Genomic DNA, 21532 nt, shown 5'->3' with positions numbered 1-21532 from the left:
TATATAATTCATAAGGCTAGATAGGAGTCACCCTTTTAAAGGATGCTGTTCAGTGGTTTTTAGTCTATTCACAGCATTGGGCAACCACAACCACCATCAGTCTTAGAACATTTTTATAGAAACCCTGTGCCTGTTATCAAACCCTCCCCTTTTCCCCAAACTCCAGCCCCTGGCAACCATTAACCTACTTCCTGTCTCTATAGATTTGCCTCCTCTGGACGTTGCATATAATTGAATTGTGCAACGTGCAGCCTTTTCTGTCTGGCTTCTTCCATTTGTTGTAATGTAGTGGTCCCCAACCTTTTTGGCAGCAGGGATGGAATTCATGGAAGACAATTTTTCCATGAATTGGGGGGTGGTGGGGGGGGTGGTTTTGGGATAATTCAGGTGTGTTACATTTATTGTGCAACTTTATTTCTATTATTATATTATTATGACGTGAGCTCCACTTCAGGTCATCAAACATTAGATTCCGGAGTTTGGGGGGCCCCTGCTTTAATGTTTCACGATTCATGCATATTGTAGCCCGTATCAGGGCCTCGGTCCATTTTATGGCTGAGAAATACTGTGTTGGCCTTCCTCAGTTAATGCACCTTTGTGTTGCTTCCACTTTTTGTCCCTTATGATTTAGGCCAATGCTCTCTCTGTCTCTTTCCTCCTCCCCTCTGCCTTCAGCCTTTTTTCCCTTTGTTGTTTTCCCTGGAGGTTCCTGTGCTCTGCTTGTATCGATAACATTTCTTCCAGAAAGCTTCAAACCAACATCCTCTGGGGTGGGACCTCGCTATGGCAGTGGTTGCTTTATGGGATGTCAGGACCCTGGGTGGGTTTGAGTTAAGCTCTTTGGTGTCCACAGAGATGCCATGGGTGTTCTTTTAGATGACCCTGAGGATTGGGCTTCCCTGGTGGTTTAGCTCTAAAGATTCCACTTGCAGTGCAGGAGATTCAGGAGACTTGGGTTTAATCTCTGGGTCAGGAAGATCCCCTGGAAAAGGGCACAGCAACCCACTCCAGTATTCTTGCCTGGAGAATCCTATGGACAGAGGAGCCTGGTGGGCTACAGTCCGCGGGTTACAAAGTGTCAGCACAACTGAGCGACTAACAACCACCAGCACCTGGGGATCAGGGTTTCTGTGTGACAGACACATAGGTGGCGCAGGTGCTGCTGAGCCATCTGGTCTTAGGAGCACAGACCGCTTGGTCTTTTTTCCTCTTTTTCACCCTAATGGCTGCTTTTTCATGAATGACTACCCAGTGGGCCCCCATATGACAAGGTAGCCTTTCCCCTGAGCCAAGCATCAGTCCCAACTCCTTTCCAAGACATGCACATAGGTCCTGGCAAAGATTCATGACTCAGGGTCACTCTCAGAAGGGCCCCAGTCCAATCCCATAGTCCTATTCCTAAAAGCAGAAGTCAGGAAACCACAGCTGTACAGACCCCACTTTCGCTGGACACAGGTGTGACCCCAGCCTCCCCCTCAGGGGAGCTGTTGCCAGAGGAAGGGGCTCCGTAGGCCAGCCTAGAGTCCATTGGTTCTCTCTATATTTCCACACCTTGTTGCTCAGTCATGTGTCCAACTCTTTGTGACCCTATGGACTGCAGCACACCAGGCTTCCCTGTTCTTCACCTTCTCCTGCAGCTTGCTTAAAATCATGTCCAAAATGCTTTCTATATGCAGACTGTTCACTGACATTTTTACACCTTGAATTTTATTTTTTAAACAGATAGTCCATTTCTTAAATTAATAGGCAACCTGATTGAGCTTTCAATAGATAATGAAGAGTTCATTGTAGTGTAAGAACACTGATGAAGGGTCTGAACACAGTAAATATGGCTGCAGTGAAAGTTAAGTGGCTTGACTAGGAATGTTATACAAAACAGTAGGCTGCTTGGCCCTTTTCCCCTTTAAGTGTCATTAAAAAGCATTTGTGTATTGATAACGTTCTGGTCCTACCTGGTGTTGAGAGACTTCTCATAGGATTGGGATGATCCTTGCAGTGGCTAGGTGTGGAGCTTGGCTCAAACACAGAGGTGCTTAAATCATGGATTTATAATAATGTTTTATTATTTCAACATCAACCAGATTTGCATATAACTGGGAACTAATTTTAAAGTTTTGAATGCATTCTCAGTCACTAAGTTGTGTCCAGCTCTTTTGTGACCCCATGGACTGTAGCCCGCCAGGCTCCTCTGTCCATGGGATTCTCCAGGCAAGAATACTGGAGTGGGTTGCCATGTCCTTCTCCAGGGGATCTTCCTGAACCAGGGATGGAAAACCTAGCATAGCCCAAAATAGATAACTAAATAAACTTTTAAAAAGAATAAATTATGGTTTGTTTATGCTGGAGCTGGGTTAGTATTCACAATCTGTGCATTCTCTATCCTGCTGTCAACTGAGGCTTTTTTTTTTCTTCCTGGTTTGGGTTCATTTTAGCAGATTTAAAGAAAGCTTCCAGTTCAAATGCTGCAAAATCCAACCTACCCAAATCTGGACTTCGTCCTCCTGGCTACTCGCGTCTCCCCGCAGCCAAGCTGGCGGCCTTCGGCTTCGTCCGGAGCTCCAGCGTGTCCTCGGTGTCCAGCACCCAGTCGGCGGACAGCGCCCAGCCCGAGCCCAGCCGGCTGGCCAACCGTAAGTGGGGCGGATGGGCGGGCGGGCAGGCGACACTGCCGTTCCAGACAGGCCTGACCAGCAGAGAGCGAATCAGCACGTGTACACGGGATTGCAATTTCTGTGTGCATAAAGTAAGAATTTCGGTTGACTACCTTACTCTACCATGCTTGGGACTTTAAAAATAATCTACTGTAGGGGAAAAAAGCCTGTTTGGCACTACCATTTTCCAAGTTATATGGGGAGTGAATGTGCCTGAAAAGGACTTCTAAATTACTCTTAAATCTAGAAAGTGACTTATTGCTTTCTAGAGGCTGATTGCAGGAGCCCTTTGCCTCATGCATTCTAGGTAAGAAACCACAGAAAAATCCAAAAATGTTATTACCGTGTTGTGCTATCGTGAAGCATATTAGATGTGAAATATAGTGGAAAGAATCATTTTAGTCACCTGTGATTATCCATTATGCCTTCCTGTTGGTGGAGCACTCAGTTTCTAAAAGTCAACTCAAGGATGCTAGAAACGGGGAAGCCCAGCTGAGCTTCTTCTAAGTCTGTGCCAAGGAAGGTCCCCGTGAGCTGAGAAGGTGTCAGTCCAGACCTGCTTCCGGACACTGGTGTTGTAAGCTGAATTTGAAAGGATGAAGTCATAGCCTTCAAGCAGGTCCCAGCAGCCCCTGTCCCTAAAGAAGACTCAGAGGATGCCCTTGTTCACCTGAACCTTCAAGGCTCAAGCAGCTTTTCAGCCTCATCGACTGGATCTGAAGCTGTGACACCTCAGATGTCAAGTAGTAATGATTTGCATACTCCTTAGCAGCTTTCCTATGGAGAGCTGTTTGAAGGATGATATGAGCTGAATCAAGTTGGAATAAGAGATGGTGAGGGGGAGAGAGAGAGGAGGAAGAGAGGTTAAGAATGAGATGGATTTTGTATTATTTGTTCCATTTCCTTTCTCTAAGCTTATTTTTTTCCCCCTGTTCTTTCTTGGGTGGAGCATTTGTACACTTGGTCTAAATTTTGGCCTGCCTGGTTATTCCTAAAAGTAATGGGTTATATTTTCCTTCCTCTTAATGTGTTTGTAAGCATTTCTGAGAGGTTGTTCACTTGGTTCTCTGAAGGTGACCTGCTTTCACCTGGGAATCATTTTAGGAATCCCGCTGGGATCAGGGGTTGCATCACAGTATGGTGCATGTCTCAAAATCTTAACACAAATATACTAGAGCACTGTTTTTAAATGTGTGACTCTTATTTCTAGGGGGGTGTGTGTGTGCGCGCACGTGCTCATATTAACAGTCCGAAGGTTTTGAAATAGAGGAGCAATGATCTGTCATCATTTTCAATAGAGGTTCCCAGGGTCATGTTTCTCTCTTAGATGGAGCATAAATGATAAAAAAAAATCTCATATGGTATGTGTCTTTCCAAGGAAGGAGTTAAGATTTTGACTTCTTAAAAAAAATCAGCCCTGTCCCCACAGCAGGTGCTTTTTCAAAAGGAGAGGTAACAGGTGTGAATGGAATAATTCCAGATGTGCTTAGGGCATTTCTTCTCACCTGTGCATCAAAGGATGCAGGCCGAGGACTCCGTGAACACCCAAGGAGACAAGAGCCATGTGCCAGAGAAAATAACTCTTAGCTTACAAACTTCATCGTAAAAGCCATATTTACTCTCTTCAGGACTGTTTCCTATTTCTAAAAAACAGTACGTTAGAACTGATTTTTTAATTGTTTGCTGCCTAACTGTATATAAATTTGTCCTTCACTAAATCACAGAAAAACTTCACACTTATTTATGTCTTCATACTGCTGCTGCTAAGTCGCTTCAGTCATGTCCGACTCTGTGCGACCCCATAGACGGCAGCCCACCAGGCTCCCCCTTCCCTGGGATTCTCCAGGCAAGAACACTGGAGTGGGTTGCCATTTCCTTCTCCATTGCATGAAACTGGAAAGTCAAAGGGAAGGCACTCAGTCGTGTCTGACTCTTCACAGCCTCATGGACTGCAGCCTACCAGGCTCCTCCGTCCATGGGATTTTCTAGGCAAGAGTACTGGAGTGGGGTGCCATGGCCTTCTCCGTGTCTTAATACTATTAGCTATTAATATTATGCTTCTGCTTGTTACTAGATTTAATGTCAGGAAAACTTTTGCTCCTGATGCTTTGATGACAAGGATTAAGTAAACTACAAAACTCTTGGGAGAGCTGAAAGTCCTTAGATTAACTCCTAGGAGCAAATGTTGCCAGTTTAGCTCATGAAAACAGCTAATATGATATCAGAGTTTGTTCCTTTTTGTTTCCTGTGTGCCTTTCTTTAGGCATTATATTCCCCTAGGGTTTGTTTTAGGAATATGGCTATAATAAGGGATTGCACAACAGGCAGGAGATCCCTCAAAATCTGAAACATGATTATAATGGGAGACTATTTGCAAATGTGCAGTTCATGATTTTAAATACTCACGTGCCTGTAAGTAGTCTTGACACTGTCCATGTGGCTATGAATACTGTATGCGGGACACTGAGTGTTTTGTTATGAATCTCCTAGTGTCTCCTGGGCTACCTTGATTTATTTGCAACTCTTCTGTGTGGTTTTTCTGTGTCCTGATGGGCAAGCAGTGATGACTGTAAAAGGGTGGCCTGGAAGCCCCGACTGTGGTCTTACATGGAGTCTGCCCTCTACCCGGGGCTTAGACTTAGCACCATTCATTCAGCCCCCCCAGGGCAGAGGCTTCCCAAGGCAGGTGCCCTGATGTATGTGTCTTCTGATTTTCTCTACAAAGTTTTGGCAGTTGGAGCCAACGCAGGGAAAGAAATCATCTGTTGGTCCTTAGAATCTGAGGGTATTTTACCATCCTGTCCACCCCTTCATTTTATAGCTGAGCAAACAGAATGACCTGGTCCCATCCTGGGACCATGTTCTTCTTCCTCTGTTTAGTTATTAAAGCTGCCATACATGGTAAAGACACACCCATGATGTGGAGTCTTTTCTATCTATTAGGGAAGCAAATCTTAGAGTCCAGTTGGCATGAGAGGGCCCTTAGGCCCAGCCCGCCTCTCCCTGCCCCGCCCCTTCCCAGGTGTGTGTTCCCGTGATGACCGGATGTGTGGGGGCCGCTATGGTGAGGCAGCGCTCCTTGTAGGGTCAGCCTGGCTCCCTGAAATCCCCTGCTAGTAACCTGGTCTCTCCGGATTAACACACAACCTTTATCCTCAGTGTGCTACAGGAGACCCCCTCACCCCTCCTCTATAGGTTCATCGGGGGAAGATGATGAAGTTGGCCAGTTTTGAACTGCAGATAAAACTTCAAATCCCACTAGGTCATGACCCACTGTGTGTGTGTGTGTGTGTGTGTGTGTGTGTGTGTGTGTTTAAAGATTGAACGTGAATAGGAAGAAAATAATCTTCTAACTTAAAAGTTAAATTTCTCCTTAAAATCATAGTATTTCAGCAGGTCCAACCCAGTACGTAGCTCATCATTTTTTAAATAGTTATCAGAGAAAGGAAAAAGACTCTTCAGTATGCTTTAGGCAGTGGAAGCTTCGAGAAAAACAGTAGCTATGGAATTTAGTGTTAGCAATAGCCCAGAGTATTCAGGGTTGTCAAATTTATCAGCAGTTAGGTTTGTAGACTTGATTTTCCCAGTGGATAAGGAGGTGTTTTTTAAGAGAATAGCACTGATATATACACACTACTATGTGTTAAACAGATAGCTAGTGGGAAGCTGTTGTATAGCATAGAGAGCTCAGCTTGGCACTCTGTGATGACCTAGAGGGGTGGGATGTGAGTGGGTGGGAGGGAGGCTCAAGAGGGAAGGGATATACATACGTTTATAGCTAATTCATGTTGTCCAACAGAAACCAATACGACGTTATAAAGCACTTATATTCCAATTAAAAATAAATTAAAAAAATAAAAATACCAATTAAAAAAAAATTAAGACCTTTGGATGTGTGTGTGGGATGGGGGGATGGATGGGAAAACTTACGGTTTCATGAATTAATCGTTAATGAAAATAGATCATATCACCCAAGGATAGGATAATTTATGTGGAGTTTCATCCCTCATTGTGGATTCTGAATGGCACCTAACCTATTGGTGCTCAAGAAATAGAAAGTCTCATGAAGAAGGTGACATTTGCAGCTGCCTTTTTCAATTTCTCCTCGTCTTGTTCTCTTCTGTGATAGCTCATGTTTTCTCTCTGCAGTGAGCTGAGGCCAGAATCCTGAAACAAAGAATTTGGAAAGAGAAAGCAGAAATCTGAAGGGTTTTCTCTTGCTTCTGTTTCTGGTTCAGGGAAGCAGTAGAATGTTTGGGAAAGTAGGGGTGGAACTGGATGTGAGCAGAGAAACTGAAACGGAGATAAATAATCATGACCAGGGGATATTTGTGCTCACAGCCTTAAAACTGAGTTGGGGTGGAGGGCTCATTTCTTTTTTGCTTTTTTGATGTGTATCTTTCTAGTTTATTCTCATATGCATGTACACATTTTTTTTTCTTTCACAACTTGGGAGTCATATGTACTCTTTGTAATCTTTTTTTCCCCTGTTTAATCCATTGAAAACATTTGTCTCAGCCATTAGGTTTTCTTATATAACATGCTTTTTAAAAATTGGATGATAATTGCTTTACAATATTGTATTGGTTTCTGCTGTTCAGTTCAGTTCAGTTCAGTCACTCGGTTGCTCAGTCGTATCTCTTTGCGACCCCATGGACTGCAGTACAGCAGGGCTCCCTGTTGATTGCCAACTCCTAGAGTTTACTCAAACTCATGTCCGTTGAGTCGTTGATGCCATCCAACCATCTCATCCTCTGTTGTCCCCTTCTCCTCCCACCTTCAGCCTTTCCCAGCATCAGGGTCTTTTCAAATGAGTCAGCTCTTCACATCAGGTGGCCAGAGTATTGGAGTGTCAGCTTCAGCTTCCAGTGAATATTCAGGACTGATTTCCTTTAGGATGGACAGGTTGGATCTCCTTGCAGTCCAAGGGACTCTTAAAGAGTCTTCTCCAACTGTGCAACAACATGAATCAGCTATACGTGTGTCCCCACCCTCATGAGGCTCCCTCCCAGCCACCCCCTCCCACCCCTCCAGGTATCAGAGAGCACCCGGCTGGGTTCACTGTGTTACACAGCAGCTTCCCACTAGTTGCCTGTTTGACACGTGGAAGTGTTTATATGGCAGTGCTACTCTCAGTTCATCCCATGGAGGGTTCGTCTCTGAGTAAGGTGATCTGGGAGTTTCTTGGAGGGGTTGTAAACTGGACAGTATTTGGGGAGGTGGAGATGGGCATGATCTATACTTTGGGAGGAACCGTTGGTACATCCAGAAAACCTCCTGAAGTGCAGGGGCTGTCATTTCCTTCCCCAGGGCATCTGCCCAGACCCAGGGATCGAACTTGCGTCTCCTGCATTGGCAAGCAAGTTCTTTACCGCTGAGCCACCAGGGAAGCCCAACTGTGATCTGCTCATAGATAACAACTCAAAAAGTTAATTGATCATTTGTAGTATAATTATATTCAGAGCTTCCCTGGTGGCTCAGACAGGAAAGTGTCTGCCTACAATGGGAGAAACCCTGGTTTAATCCCTGGGTCGGGAAGATCTCCTGGAGAAGGAAATGGCAACCCACTCCAGTATTCTTGCCTGGAAAATCCTATGGACGGAGGAGCCTGGTAGGCTACAGTCCATGGGTTCGCAAAGAGCCGGACACGACTGAGCAACTTCACTATATTCAGAGCTATATCATCATGTGAACTGACATACTAGTCTCACAAACGTCCAAGACCTTATATATCACTGTGCATATAATTAGCCATGTTAAATGAATTGAGCTGAAACCCAGCTGTTGAGGGTTTTCTTTTTTCTTTTGGCTGTACCACGTACAGCATGTGGGATCTTAGTTCCCCAGCCAGGGACTGAACCTGTGCTCCCTGCATTGGGAACTGAGAGTCTTAACCACTGGACTGGCAGGGACATCCCTGAGCGTTTTCATGAGAGAATTTCAAAGTTTCCAAAATTAGTTGTCAACATTTAGAGAGATTGGTTAGTCTCATTAAACTCTGAAGTTTTAGTTCTTATTTTAATACTTGAAATAAGTAAGTGTTCTTTTCATTATTGAATAAAATTTGGGTTTTTGCAATAATGATCTGAAGTGAGAAATCAGTAGCCTTTTTGGAAGGTTAATCAATGAAGGTGTGGGTTGGTGTGAAAGCCTTTTGCAATGTTAAATCCAATGTTTATGATTATGAATGCTGCAGAGTACGTTTACATACATGGCATGTTTGATTGTCTATATCTGACATGCCTTCTAAATAAGATCAGAGTTGATGAGAAGCATTATTAATAATTCCTGCTGAGGCAGCCATCACCCTCTCTCATGTTCCATTGGCAAAGAGGGAGTCATTCTTTATTCATGGGAAAAGGTGCTGAAAGGGACCTGTGAGCTTAAATTTCAGAGAAGCTATTGCCTCTTTGAGGTTGAGCCTTATTGATGTCCTTGTACATTCCTTTTCAAAACACTTGGGCAGTGATTCACGTCTACCCGGAGATGAGATTAGAGTGTAAATGTGTTTTGAAGGAAGCTGACCGTTTATGGTTGAAAATAAAATAACTGAAACTGGTGGGAAGGAGTTAATATTTTTATTCATAGTGGAAAAAATGTCTTACTGAACTGCCTGTTTTGGGTCCTTGTATTGTTTTGTGAAGATCAGGTTGTCAGTTTTCTCTTCCCCAAATCCGCAATCTTTCAGTATCTGTTATAGGGGAGTGTGGAGCTCAGTCCTGGAGCTGCAGTGACCTGGACCCCCTGTGAAGTTGAAGTCCAGTGGGGAGGTGAGAGGATGCAAGTGCCTCCTGCAGGGAGCTGTTGGTGTCGCTGTGATTGGGCGGGGTAGTGGGGAGAGGTACCCCAAGGAGGGAGCCCTGAATCCTCCCGACTGGGGGGTGAGGAAAGAGCCCTGCCCTCAAGCCTCCCCCCAGCCTTCTCAGCCCTAAGGCATTATATCTTCAGATCGAATTATTTCACACTGCTTTTAGGTAATGAAATAATCCAGCAAAGGAAAAAAAAAACCCTGGGGTAGGGGGCAGTATAGATGAGAAAAAAAAGGCAAATGTCTGATAATCGTTGAAGCTGGATGATGGAGCTCTGAGGGTTTAGGCCACTATTTACTTCACTTTTTTTTTTTGTATGTTTGAAAATTTTTCATTTTAATCTAACCTTCCACTGAAGAAGTGTACACTCTCATCTTCTCTGTTTCAGCTTTCCTAAGAGCCAGTATAGTACAGTGGTGAAGAACATGGTCCCTGGAGGCACCCCTTGGGTTTGCATTCTGCTTCTGCCACTTGCTGGCTCTGTGACTCTATTCGTCATCATAAAATAATATTGGTTTAGTCGCTAAGTCATGTCTGACTCTTGTGACCCCATGGACTGGAGTCCACCAGACTCCTCTATCCATGGGATTTCCCAGGCAAGAATACTTGAGTGGGTTGCCATTTCCTCCTGCAGGAGTACCTCCCGACCCAGGGATCAAACCCACGTTTCCTATATCTCCTGCATTGCAGGCACATTCTTTATCCACCGAGCCACTGGGGAAGCTAAAACGATATTACTACTAATAAATAAAGTCAGAAGCCACCATAGGATTGAAGGAATATTAAATGAAATTAATAATTGCAAACAGGGCCTTGCATCATCATCACCATCATCATAATAATATTTCTATGGCTGTATCCATCCATTAGCCATGTGCAGAAAGTTCTGTGTTGAGAAGGATTTAGCTCAGACGGAAAAATGCTGTGATGGATTAAGCATGTTTGGCCTGGAGTAGGAATACTGGTATTGATAACATCTAAGTCAGGGAGATGACATTCATTCCATTCAAAGTTGTCATCAGCTCTGTCCTGTATGGTGAATGCCTTTCTGAGTGTTAAAGTAAATGTATATCATTTATAAAACAGTAGGCGGCAGTTCTAGAAGTTAACCAGTTGATTTTCGTGGGAGTCACTTGCTTTTGGGCTATAAGCTTGTGGTTGTTTGTTTAATTGTCCAATGTGTGCTCAGTAGCTCAGTCGTGTCCGACTCTTTGCGACCCCATGGATTGCAACTGGCCAGGCTCCTCTGTTCTTGAGGATTCTCCAGGCAAGAATACTGGAGTGGGTTGCCACGCCCTCCTCCAGGGGATCTTCCCAACCCAGGGATCGAACCCAGGTCTTCTGCATTGCAGACAGATTCTTTACTGTCTGAGCCACCAGGGAAACCCTTAAGACAAAGGCAGGGAGAGTCAGGTTTTGATCTCTTTATCTAAAACCCTTTAGTTCAGTCACTCCATTGTATCCGACTCTTTGCGACCCCATGGACTGCAGTACACCAGGCCTCCCTGTCCATCACCAACTCCCGGAGCTTACTCAAACTCATGTCCATCGAGTCTGTGATGCCATCCAACCACCTCATCCTCCGTCATCCCCTTCTCCTCCTGCCTTCAATCTTTCCCAGCATCAGGGTCTTTTCTAATGAGTCAGTTCTTCATATCAGGTGGCAAAGTATTGAAACTTCAGCTTCAGCATCAGTCCTTCCAGTGAATATTCAGAACTGATTTCCTTTAGGATTGACTGGCTGGATCTCCTTGCAGTCCAAGGGACTCTCAAGAGTCTTCTCTAACATCATAGTTCAAAATCTCTCTCCTTTCACTCTCCTGAAACCCTTAGCATGTTATCATTTAAGAGAATACATTTCGTTTGGTTCACTTTATTTTTTTATTTTATTTTTTAAAATTTATTTTTAATTGGATAATTGCTTTACAATGTTGCATTAGTTTCTGCCATACAACAACGTGAATTAGCAATATGTATACATATATCCCCTCCCTCTTGAGCCCCCCCACCCCTCCCCAATCCCGCCCCTGTAGATTGTCATAGAGCACTGAGCTGAGCTCCCTGTGTTGAGTTCCCTTGAAACGAAATGTATTTATATGCAAGTGACTAATGCATAGCACATTAATCTACGCTGATGGCTTTTGAAACCTCTGCTCAAAATAGAAACTGAGTGTTGGATCTGACTTTTGTTCCTGGGCCTGTAATGTCTGCGGGAGAAAATGGGAGCATTTGATTTCGCAGTGTTTGAAGGGCTTCACACAGTTTCTCATTTTGCTGGAGTCTAATTTCCATTGTACTAGGATTTTACTTTGTCAGATATCTCAACCCGATGTGGGTGGGAGGGAAAGAACAGTGAGAACAGAAACCAAAGTGAGCTCCTGATTCGCTCTGGAAATGAGGAAATGAGACACATGCCTCTGATAGATTTAAATACTTATTTCCCTGGACCCTGTAATTATGTAATTTAAAGTCTTCTTTGTAAGGAAAAAATAGAACCATTTTCACTGACTCCTGCTGTTAATTTTCCCAGTGATTCCCACACATGCACTCCTTTCTTTTTTCTCTCGTTTTGCTTCCTTCATACATACACATTAGAACGAGGTGCTTCTGCGTGTTACTCGGCATTGCTAATAAGTGAAAATATTTTCTCTAGTGCTCAAGTAACTCCTAGTTTATTCGTTTTGCATCAGATACGTGAGCAAAACTTTTAGAAATCACATTGCCTTTCAAAAGGTTTATAGGTGCTGTATTCTTACTTGTTCTAGCGCATTCAAGATACTTAATGAAGAAAGGGTACCTTGAACTATGAACTAAGATAAGAAATATGCCACACTTGCATGCATAATATGTAATAAAATTAGCATTTATGGTAATAGGATAATCGTTGGGAAAGTCAGTTAACCTCACTGAACTCAGATTTTTATTACAAACGTTGAAAGGGATTGAATTAATTGAATCAACCACTTCAAGCTCTCAAGAGCTGGCGCCTTGCGGCTGAATTCTATAAAGGTATGGAATCATTTATGGCTCTTAAGTGGTGGATAATCAGAACTGCATTAGTTGAGAAGCATAAATACGATAATGTAAGTTAGTTTAGAGGAGAGGAGAGGGTGAGAGATCTTGGTGCTGCCAAAGTTAGGGATCCGTCCCTTCCTGGCCTTACCTTATTTTGTTCACTTTCTCTTGTTATACGAGATGGACATTTCAGGACAGTAACAGAGAACAGCTGAAAGGTTTTAATGCCCTGATTTTTTGCTGTAAATTACAGAGCTTAGATTCTTGGAAGTCACCTTCTTGGTCCTGCCCTTTGCCTCAGGCTGGGCATCAGGAAGTGATGACTTCCAGACTCATAATGACTTCTCCCGGGACCTCTGTCGATAGTGTGTGCATCCTTGTATCCTGTAACAGACACAGACTGTTATCTGTAAAGGTTCATAGAGATCCTCACAGTGTCTTCCTTAAGGCAGTAGATGGGGTCACAGATCGATACTTCCTTTTGCTTTCGATAAGAAAGAAAATCAATTAATGGTGATGTCAGAGGGTTCTTGGACTCCCCTAACAGGCAGCAGCTGAGACACGAGGGCTGGCAGGAGCCTGAAGTAGGCATCGGCAGTGGGCACAGAGAGAAAAGACCAAATGAGAAAGAGACAGAACCGAGAGGGCAGGAGCGCCTGAGAGGGTGGGCGTGACAACAAGGGAGAGGGGCCCCTTGCAGAACTTGGGGTTCAGGAGGAGGAGTGGGTGTGTGGGCTTCTGGGTCTGCTGAGTTCCCAGGAAAGCACTCCTATAAATACACCCGGCAGTATTACAGAAATGCTGGAATGAAACGAAGGAGTAGCTGTGGACAGTAGGTGATGATGTTTGGAGCCGTGACTGTCAGCACTGAGGGCTGTAAGTAGGCTGGGATGGAAGAGGCGTGGGGACAGATTCTGGAGGACATGGCCAGCTAGAGGGGGACAGGGTGGGCACAGCAGAGAAGGCATGGTCATCCAGGGAGTGGAGCCTCTGAAAAGCACGCCTTGCTAAGGTGGGTTGTTCAGTCGCTAAGTCCTGTCCAACTCTTTACAACCCCATGGACTGCAGCATGCCAGACTTCCCTGTCTTTCAGTATCTCCTGGAGTTTGCTCAAGCTCATGCCCATTGAGTCAGTGATGCGATCCAGCCATCTCGTCCTCTGTCCTCCCCTTCTCCTCTCGCCCTCAGTGTTTCCCAGCATCAGTGTCTTTTCCAATGAGTCAATTCTTTGTATCAGGTGGCCAAAATATTAGAGCTTCAGCTTCAGTATTAGTCCTTCCAGTGAATATTCAAGGTTGATTTTCTTTAGGATTCATTGGTTTGATCTCCTTGCTGTCCAAGGGACTCTCTAGAGTCTTCTCCAGCACCACAGTTTGAAAGCATCAATTCTTTGGCACTCAGCCTTCTTTACGGTCAAACTCTTACATCTGTACATGACTGCTGGAAAAACTATAACTTTAACTAGTTGGACCTTTGTTGGCAAAGTATTGTCTCTGCTTTTCAGTACTCTGTTTAGGTTTGTCATAGCTTTTCTTCCAAGGAGCAAGCGCCTTTTAATTTCATGGCTGCAGTAACTGTCCATAGTGATTTTGGAGATGAGAAAATAAAATCTGCCACTGTTTCCATTTTTCCCCATCTGTTCCATGAAGTGATGGTTTACTTCTTCCAGTAAGTTCCAGAAAATTCCCTCACTTCCATTTCCACATTAGAGCACGTCTTCTCCATGCCCATGATATTTTCTCTAATTTGTGTGCTTTGTTCTTTATTTGAAAACATTTTTAATTGGAGTATAGTTGGTTTACAAAGTTGTGTTAGTTTTAGGTACGTGTGCAGGCGAAGTCACTTCAAGCATGTCCGACTGTGTGTGACCCCATGGACTGTGGCACCCCAGGCTCCTCTGTCCATGGGATTCTCCAGGCAAGAATACTAGAGTGGGTTGCCATGCCCTCCTCCAGGGGATCTTCCTGACCCAGGAATTGAACCTGTGTCTCCAACATCTCCTGCATTGGCAGGCAGGTTCTTTACACAAATGCCACCTGGGAAGCCCATTTTGGACGTGTGTGTACAAATATGACCTTACTACAACTTGGCCCAGAGCCACAATGGAACCTCCCCACCCGCATCTCTTGCTCTTGCCACAAATAAACGTGACAAGAAACGGCCACCCCAGACTCTTCCACGACGGCTGCTGTCACAGATATCTAAGGCTGGAGTCTTTTCCCAGCACTGTTTCTTAGAAACCACGTATGGCGGGGAGGTGACAGGCAGACCACCTCAGCTGTCAGCTGCCAACACCCCTTTACTCAGACCCCTGTGATTAGAAAATGAAAAATGCCAGTGCATCTTGGCCGCTGTCAGCCCCAAGGTTTGCCTCTGAAGTCGGTGCCCACGCAGTAGACTTCTGTGGCCTCCAGTGAGATTTGCTAATGAAAGCAAATGAGGCTGCCTGGACCTGTCACAATGGTTTCACTGAACAGATACACTAATTAAGCCGGGGGTCAAGGAGCAGGTGTTGTTTCAAGCAGGTGCTATTAGTTTGTGTCCAGCAGTGACTCTGCCAGCGCACATGAAGCAGTCCAGTTCTTTCTGGTTTTTATTGCAACTGCGGAGTAAGTGTACTCATTGCCTGCTGACTGGTTCCTTGTCCAGAAAGGGTCAGTTTCCTCCAGCCGGACCTTGATGTGCCTTGGGTGTCTCCGTGCACTGCACTCGCTTCCTTCTTCTCATGTCCCTAGTTGTCTGTTCTTCCAGCAGCCTTGGTTTACCATCACAGGAGCCTGCAATGTCCAGCTGGTGCCTTAGATATTATCCAAGTGATCCTGACTGTTCTGCAGAAAAGGAGAGGGTGTGAGGAGAGGTGTGGTGACTTGCCCCCACTCCAGGGTGAGTTAGTGATGAGCCCGGGGCTGGATCAGTCTGATGCCTCATCTCTTGACGCACGCCAGGCTGAAAGGCACTGGATGTCGCTCGAGGGTTTACTGGAGAAATGTATACTTGTCCCATGTGCGGCTCGAGTATTAGGATGAGGCGATTCCAGCTTTGAGGTCCTACAGCGTAAGTTGGCTGTGACTAGAATCCAGCAGTTTCCTGTGACATCTCTTTGCTGAGGACCCAGAGGAAGTGGAGTCAAGCTGCCCCAGGACCCAGGAGCCTGTTAGCCGTGGGTCTGTACCGGTTGAAGGTCCTTGTGAGTGGTGCCCAGAGACTAGAGAGGGTGGGGGTGCGAGGGCTGTGTTCTGAGCGGACATTGGCGAACCCCGAGGTCCTACTCACAGACTCCAGGAGAGCCGGTGAGGGCCACTGAGGGCTCAGAGGACAGATCTGCCTGCTGCCCGGGGCCATCACGTGGGACAAATCACAGGTCCCTGTGGGCATCCGGTGTCCTCCCTGCCACGTGAGGGATGGGACCATGGTTTCTGAAATGCCTTCTATGGATTCTGTGTCTCTGGAGCAGAAGGTTCTTAGGGGTTCTGGGGCCCCTAGGACACACGTTTGCTCCTTCTTACACTTTCATTCGGAAGCTATAAGGAAAGACCTGTAACTTTTCCCCTATGTTTTTCCTCTGTTACAATTGAAGGGCATACGAATTATGCTCTCTGTATATAGTATTGTTCACAGTATTGTATTGAGTGTTTGAAAGTTGCTAAAAGTGTTGATCATAAAGGTTCTCATTGCAAGAAAAGAAATCTGTAGGAGTTTGGGGTTAACATATACCCACTACTATATAAAAAAGATAACAAGGAAGTGTGCTCAACATCTTATAATAATCTATAATGGAAAAGAATATGAAAAAGAATATATATATGATGTGTCTGTATATGTATTCAGTAACTATATGTATATTCAGTTGCTATATAAATATATATATATTCAGTTATTATGTGTATATTTAGTTATATATACATATATGTAACTGAATCACTTTGCTGTACACCAGAAACTAACATTTTAATGAACTATACTTTGACAAAAAGAGTCGTAAAAAAATCTCTATATGAAATGATGGATCTTAATTTATTGTGAGGATCATTTCACAGTATCTGCATAAGTCAAATCATTATGTTGTATACCTAAAACTTGTACAATGTTATATGTCATTTATATGTCATAATGTCAATTATATGGTTGTGTGTGCCAGTCAGTCAGTCGTGTCCAGCTCTTTACAGTCCGTGGACTGTCGCCCGCCAGGCCTTCTGTCCATGGGGATTCTCCAGGCAAGAATACTGGAGTGGGTTGCCATGCCCTCCTCCAAGGGATCTTCCCAACCCAGGGATCGAACCCAGGTCTCCTGCATTGTAGGCAGATTCTTTACTGTCTGAGCCGCCAGGGAAGCCCCGATGTCAATCATATCTCAATGCAAAAAATACAAAGATAAATGCCTAGATTTCTCTCTACTTTAATGCTATAATAATAATTAGAATTGTTGGAGACTTTTAAATATGTTTGTTCACTCATGTTTTCTAAACATGGGGAGTGAAGTGAGAAGAGAAGAAAAAAATAGTAGAAAAAAGAAGATGGAAATATATCCCATTTTTAAAAGATGAGATGAATAAAAAGGGGAAAATGATTAATTGTCTCATGCTTACCAGAGACCAGAGAAAGAGGTGAAATTTCAGTAGGCGGCGAGAGGGAAGTTCACCACCTAAGGATGGCCCAGTGCTCCTGGGGTCGCCTGTGTGTTACAGTCCCCTCTGTGATTGAATTCAGTTACTTCTGGCAATGAGATCAAAGTGGGGCAGAAATAGTCTCTACAACATTCTGACAAAATTAAAAGATGAAAAGAGGCTGTATAAAATAATTAATCTCACGAGAAAAAGCAGAACTTGCTTGTCTCCAGAAAAGACTCTGATAAAAGCCTCTCTTATAAGTTATGTCGTGTTGTGGGACAGACAAGACATGGAACAAAACGCCAGATGACTTCCCTAATCGAGTGTGAGAGCGTTTGAAATTTCCCATCTTTCTCTGTTTCTCAAGGGAGTATTGTTTCAGCGATGATAAAATTTCCCATGATTCCTTACTACTTCTCAGGAGGTCACCATATGGATGTTGTATGAGACAGTGATAAGAAATAAGTAAGTCTCGCTCACCCCTAAGAAGATGGTCTCTGTATAAGTTGGACAGATGGGTGGTCAGGTGTGGATCTCAAAATGCCTTTGATAACTCTCACATTCAACCAGACTCCAGAAATATGTTTAATTTTTATTGAAATATGGTTGATTTACATTGTGTTGGTTTCTGATACACAGCAAAGGGATTCAGCTATACATATCTATATCTCTGTATCTACATATAGATTTTTTTAGTACATTCACTTCCATTATAGGTTATTACAAAATATTGAGTATAGTTCCCTGTACTATACGGAAGGTCCTTGTTATCTATTTCGTATATTATTGTTCAGTTGCTAAGTCATGTCTGACTCTGCGATCCCGTGAACTGCAGCACGCCAGGCTTCCCTGTCCTTCACTATCTCTCTGAGTTTGCTCAAACTCATGTGCATTGAGTCAGTGATGCCATCCAGCCATCTCATCCTCTGTTGCCCCCTTCTCCTCTTGCCCTCAATCCAGAAATATTCATTAGGCACCCATTGCTTTTGTCCTGGGCTGAGCACTGGAGGAGCAAGGAGTTCCACCACCCGGCTGTGCAGTCACACCTGGGCTGAGGGCAGTGCATGTCTGGATGAAGACGGAAGCCTACAGAAGGAGGCAGAGAGGACTGGGAGAGGATTGCTGCTGCGCCCTGAGAATGCTGTCGATTTATTGTCTGGTGCTCCTGTTACCTGCAGCATCAGACTGGGACCTCTCTGGCGGTCCAGTAGTTAGGAATCTGCACTTCTTCTGCAGGGGGTGCGAGTTCCATCTCCGGTCAGGGAACTGAGATCCCCTAGGCCGTGTGGCATGACCAAAATAAATGGCGATGATGGTAGCATCCTCTTACAGAAACAACAAATAGGTGGTCCCCCTTGGGGTAAATAGTTCAGCCTGGCTTTCAAGATCTTCCTCAAACTACTGTGAACTTATTCCTCGAAGCTGTGTTATTCCCTTGATATAAAGAATTGGTTCCTGCCATTGAGGACGTAATAGTGGATGAGCAGACAGTCTGTTTAAGGTAAATTATTCCAGTATAGTACAGTACCTATAGAAGGAGAAGTATGAAAAAATAAAGCACATACAAAGTCCAGTTTGTACCTATTAGGGTGGCTGCTATCAGAAAAGAATTCAATTCAGTTTTTTTTTCTGCTAGCTTCAGTTGTGTCCGACTCTGTGCAATGCCAGAGACGGCAGCCCACCAGGCTCCCCTGTCCCTGGGATTCTCCAGGCAAGAACACTGGAATGGGTTGCCATTTCCTTCTCCATCAGAAAAGAATAGTGTTTACTTTATGGTGGTAAGGAGTGGTGAGGATGGGGAATCCTTGTACATTGCTGTTGGAAATGTAAAATGGTACGGTCATTATGAAAAGCAGTGTGGTGGTTCCTTGGAAAAATTAAATATAGAATTACCATATGATCCAGTAATCCCTGAAGAAATAAAAGCATGGTCTTGAAGAGATGTGTGTATAGCCACGTTCGTAGCAACGTTAATTATTCACAGTAGTCAAAAGGTGGAAGCAACCCAAATGTCCATTGATGGATGAATGGAAAAACCAAGTGTGGTGTATACATATAATAGAATGTTAACCAGCCTTTGAAAGGAATGGAATTCTGGCATAGACTGTAACATGGACAACCTTGAGGACATTATGCTAAATGAAATACTCCAGAGAAATCAGGACAAACATTGTATGACTCCACATACATGACTACCTAGGGTAATCAAAATCAGAGTCAGAGAATAGCATGGTAGTTAACAGGGGCTGGGGTCGGGGGGATGAGTTGGTGTTTAATAGGTGTAGAGTTTTGGTTATTTGAGATGAACAAAGTTCTGGAGATGATAGTGGTGATCATTGCATAGCAAGGTGACTGTACTGATGCCAGAGGACTGTAGACTTGAGGAAAGGTATGATGGTAAATTTTCCATTATGTATATTTCACCACAATTTAAAAGTCAATTTAAAAGAATTTGGTGAGAGCCAGTGATGTAGTAGCTACTAAGGAAATAGAACTTTGGATCAAGTGGGCCAGGATGTCATTTGGATGACTTCAGGACAGCTTGTAGGACCAGAGGGACTTCTGGTGTTACATTTCATCGTGGGAGTGTCTTACACTCCTGTATCAGCGTGAGGTCTGGGTGTGTAGGTAGCACTTTCAGCTTCTTGAGCAGCTTCATCAGTTTAAAAATGAGGAGCTCCTCCAGTAGTTTGCAATTAAACCCCAGAAACACTTGGGGTTGCCAAGCAACATACAACTACCGCCAACAGAAGCAAATCTAACATTAATATTATAATCGCCTAAAATGATACATGTTCTATCTAAATGTTTTCGTTTCTGCCTACTCTAATGAAAAGTATAAACACCTGCATTGTCACGTGCTGTGCCGTTTCCATCAGGACAGTGTTTCCCATCGCAGCTCCTGTGTTTTATCTTTTTTGCCAAAGTGTCTTCCGGAGACGAGGGGCCACCAGTGGGTCTCTGCTGCCAAATTCACACTGCTCTGAGGGCTATGCATATACATCCAAGATGTTCTGAATCCACTCAGCAGAATAACACTGCACAATGGCAAACTTTCTCTTTAACAATGATTTTTGAAAAGGAAAAAGCCAGGGGGCTTCTTTTGGTTAAGCTTAGGCAAAAGAAAAGAAGGACAGTAGTTAGATGGCTCATTGTACTTTCTGCACAGAGCATTGGAACAGACCTGCACAAGAGAGCCTTTTGTGCGAAGCATCCTCATTCTAACGCCTGCAATCCACAGAACAGAATCAGTAGGAAGCATTCAAGATTGAAGTGATTCAACTAACTGTCTACAGGTTGCATGCGTGCTGAGTCACTTCAATCATGTCCAATTCTTTGCCACCCCATGGACCGTAGCCCGACAGGCTCCTCTGTCCACGGGATTCTCCAGGCAAGAATTCGAGCGTGGGTTGCCATGCCCTCTTCCAGGGGATCTTCCCAACCCAGGGACTGAACCCGTGTCTCTTCTGTCTCAGCATTGACAGGCGGGTCTTTTACCACTAGTGCCACCTGGGAAGCCTGTGCACAGGTTATGTAGGGAAGAGAAGGGATACTTTTTCCTTCTAAAGCAAGAGCTGCGTGTCTTCATGGTGTTTGACAGGATCTGGAGCAGACCGAGGAGGAATCCAGGGAAGCGTGTGAATTACTCTGACTCTCCGTTGCTTTCTCCAAATGCCGAAAACCAGGTGATGGGGACTTGCTCTTTCCCTGGAGCCCACGTGGCCGACGCATCCAGTCCCAGGTCTTCTCGACTCCTTGCCTCTGTGGCACCAGCGGACCTCAGTTCCCTGCCAACACTGCCCCTGACGGTCCCAGCAGGATCTTTTGCTTCTCCGTGATGATCTGCGTCATCCTTCCCACTTTCCCTTCCTGCCCCACTGCCCACTGTGGCTGCCCCAAACCTCTCCCACTTGCTAGAGCTCCTGCTCACCCAGCCCTCTCTCCATGCTCCCCTCGAACTCCGTCTTCCACATCTCTGTCCAGAGCTAAAGTAGCTTCTCCATCTGTGACCTTGACCCCAGCCCCTTGCACAGCTGGCAGACCCCTTCTCTGGTGAGGTGCCTTGGGTCGGGGTCCTGCCTGTGGACTCAGGAGCCAGCTGGCCCTACAGTACACCAGCCTCCCACCAGGACCCTGTGGTTGGCGGGCCCCGGGTCTCAGGGTACCTCTGAAGGGGGAAGGTGATGCGTGGGAAGCACGGTGAACGGGGCCTGGCAGGGAGGCGGTACCCCCTCAGCATTCAGCACTGAGATGCCCGCCTTCAGCATCCTCACCTCTCTTCCATGGATGCTGGCTCTGGGACTTCCGCCTGGGGACCGGGAGTCCATTCCCATGCATGCCGGCTTCCTGGCCCCCCGCCCCCGATCCAGCAGCCCACCTGTTCCCACACCCCTTCTTCACTTGCTGTGTAGGCTTTCAGTCTTTTTTTTTTTAAAGATTTTTTGGATGT

General features: G+C 44.9%; 1 protein-coding gene across 1 annotated transcript in view; it reads left to right on the top strand.

The window, feature by feature from the left end:
* Positions 1–21532, top strand: part of MTUS2 (microtubule associated scaffold protein 2) — a 259084-nt gene that overhangs the window by 22705 nt on the left and 214847 nt on the right. The window contains exon 3 of the mRNA XM_068984629.1: positions 2433–2630. Within this exon, the coding sequence (XP_068840730.1) occupies positions 2433–2630 (198 nt within the window). The remainder of the gene's footprint in view (positions 1–2432; positions 2631–21532) is intronic.

The sequence above is a fragment of the Capricornis sumatraensis genome, chromosome 12, assembly GCF_032405125.1.
Source record: "Capricornis sumatraensis isolate serow.1 chromosome 12, serow.2, whole genome shotgun sequence".
In the NCBI taxonomy this organism is placed as follows: domain Eukaryota; kingdom Metazoa; phylum Chordata; class Mammalia; order Artiodactyla; family Bovidae; genus Capricornis; species Capricornis sumatraensis.
This window is presented reverse-complemented; position numbering and strand designations above follow the sequence as displayed.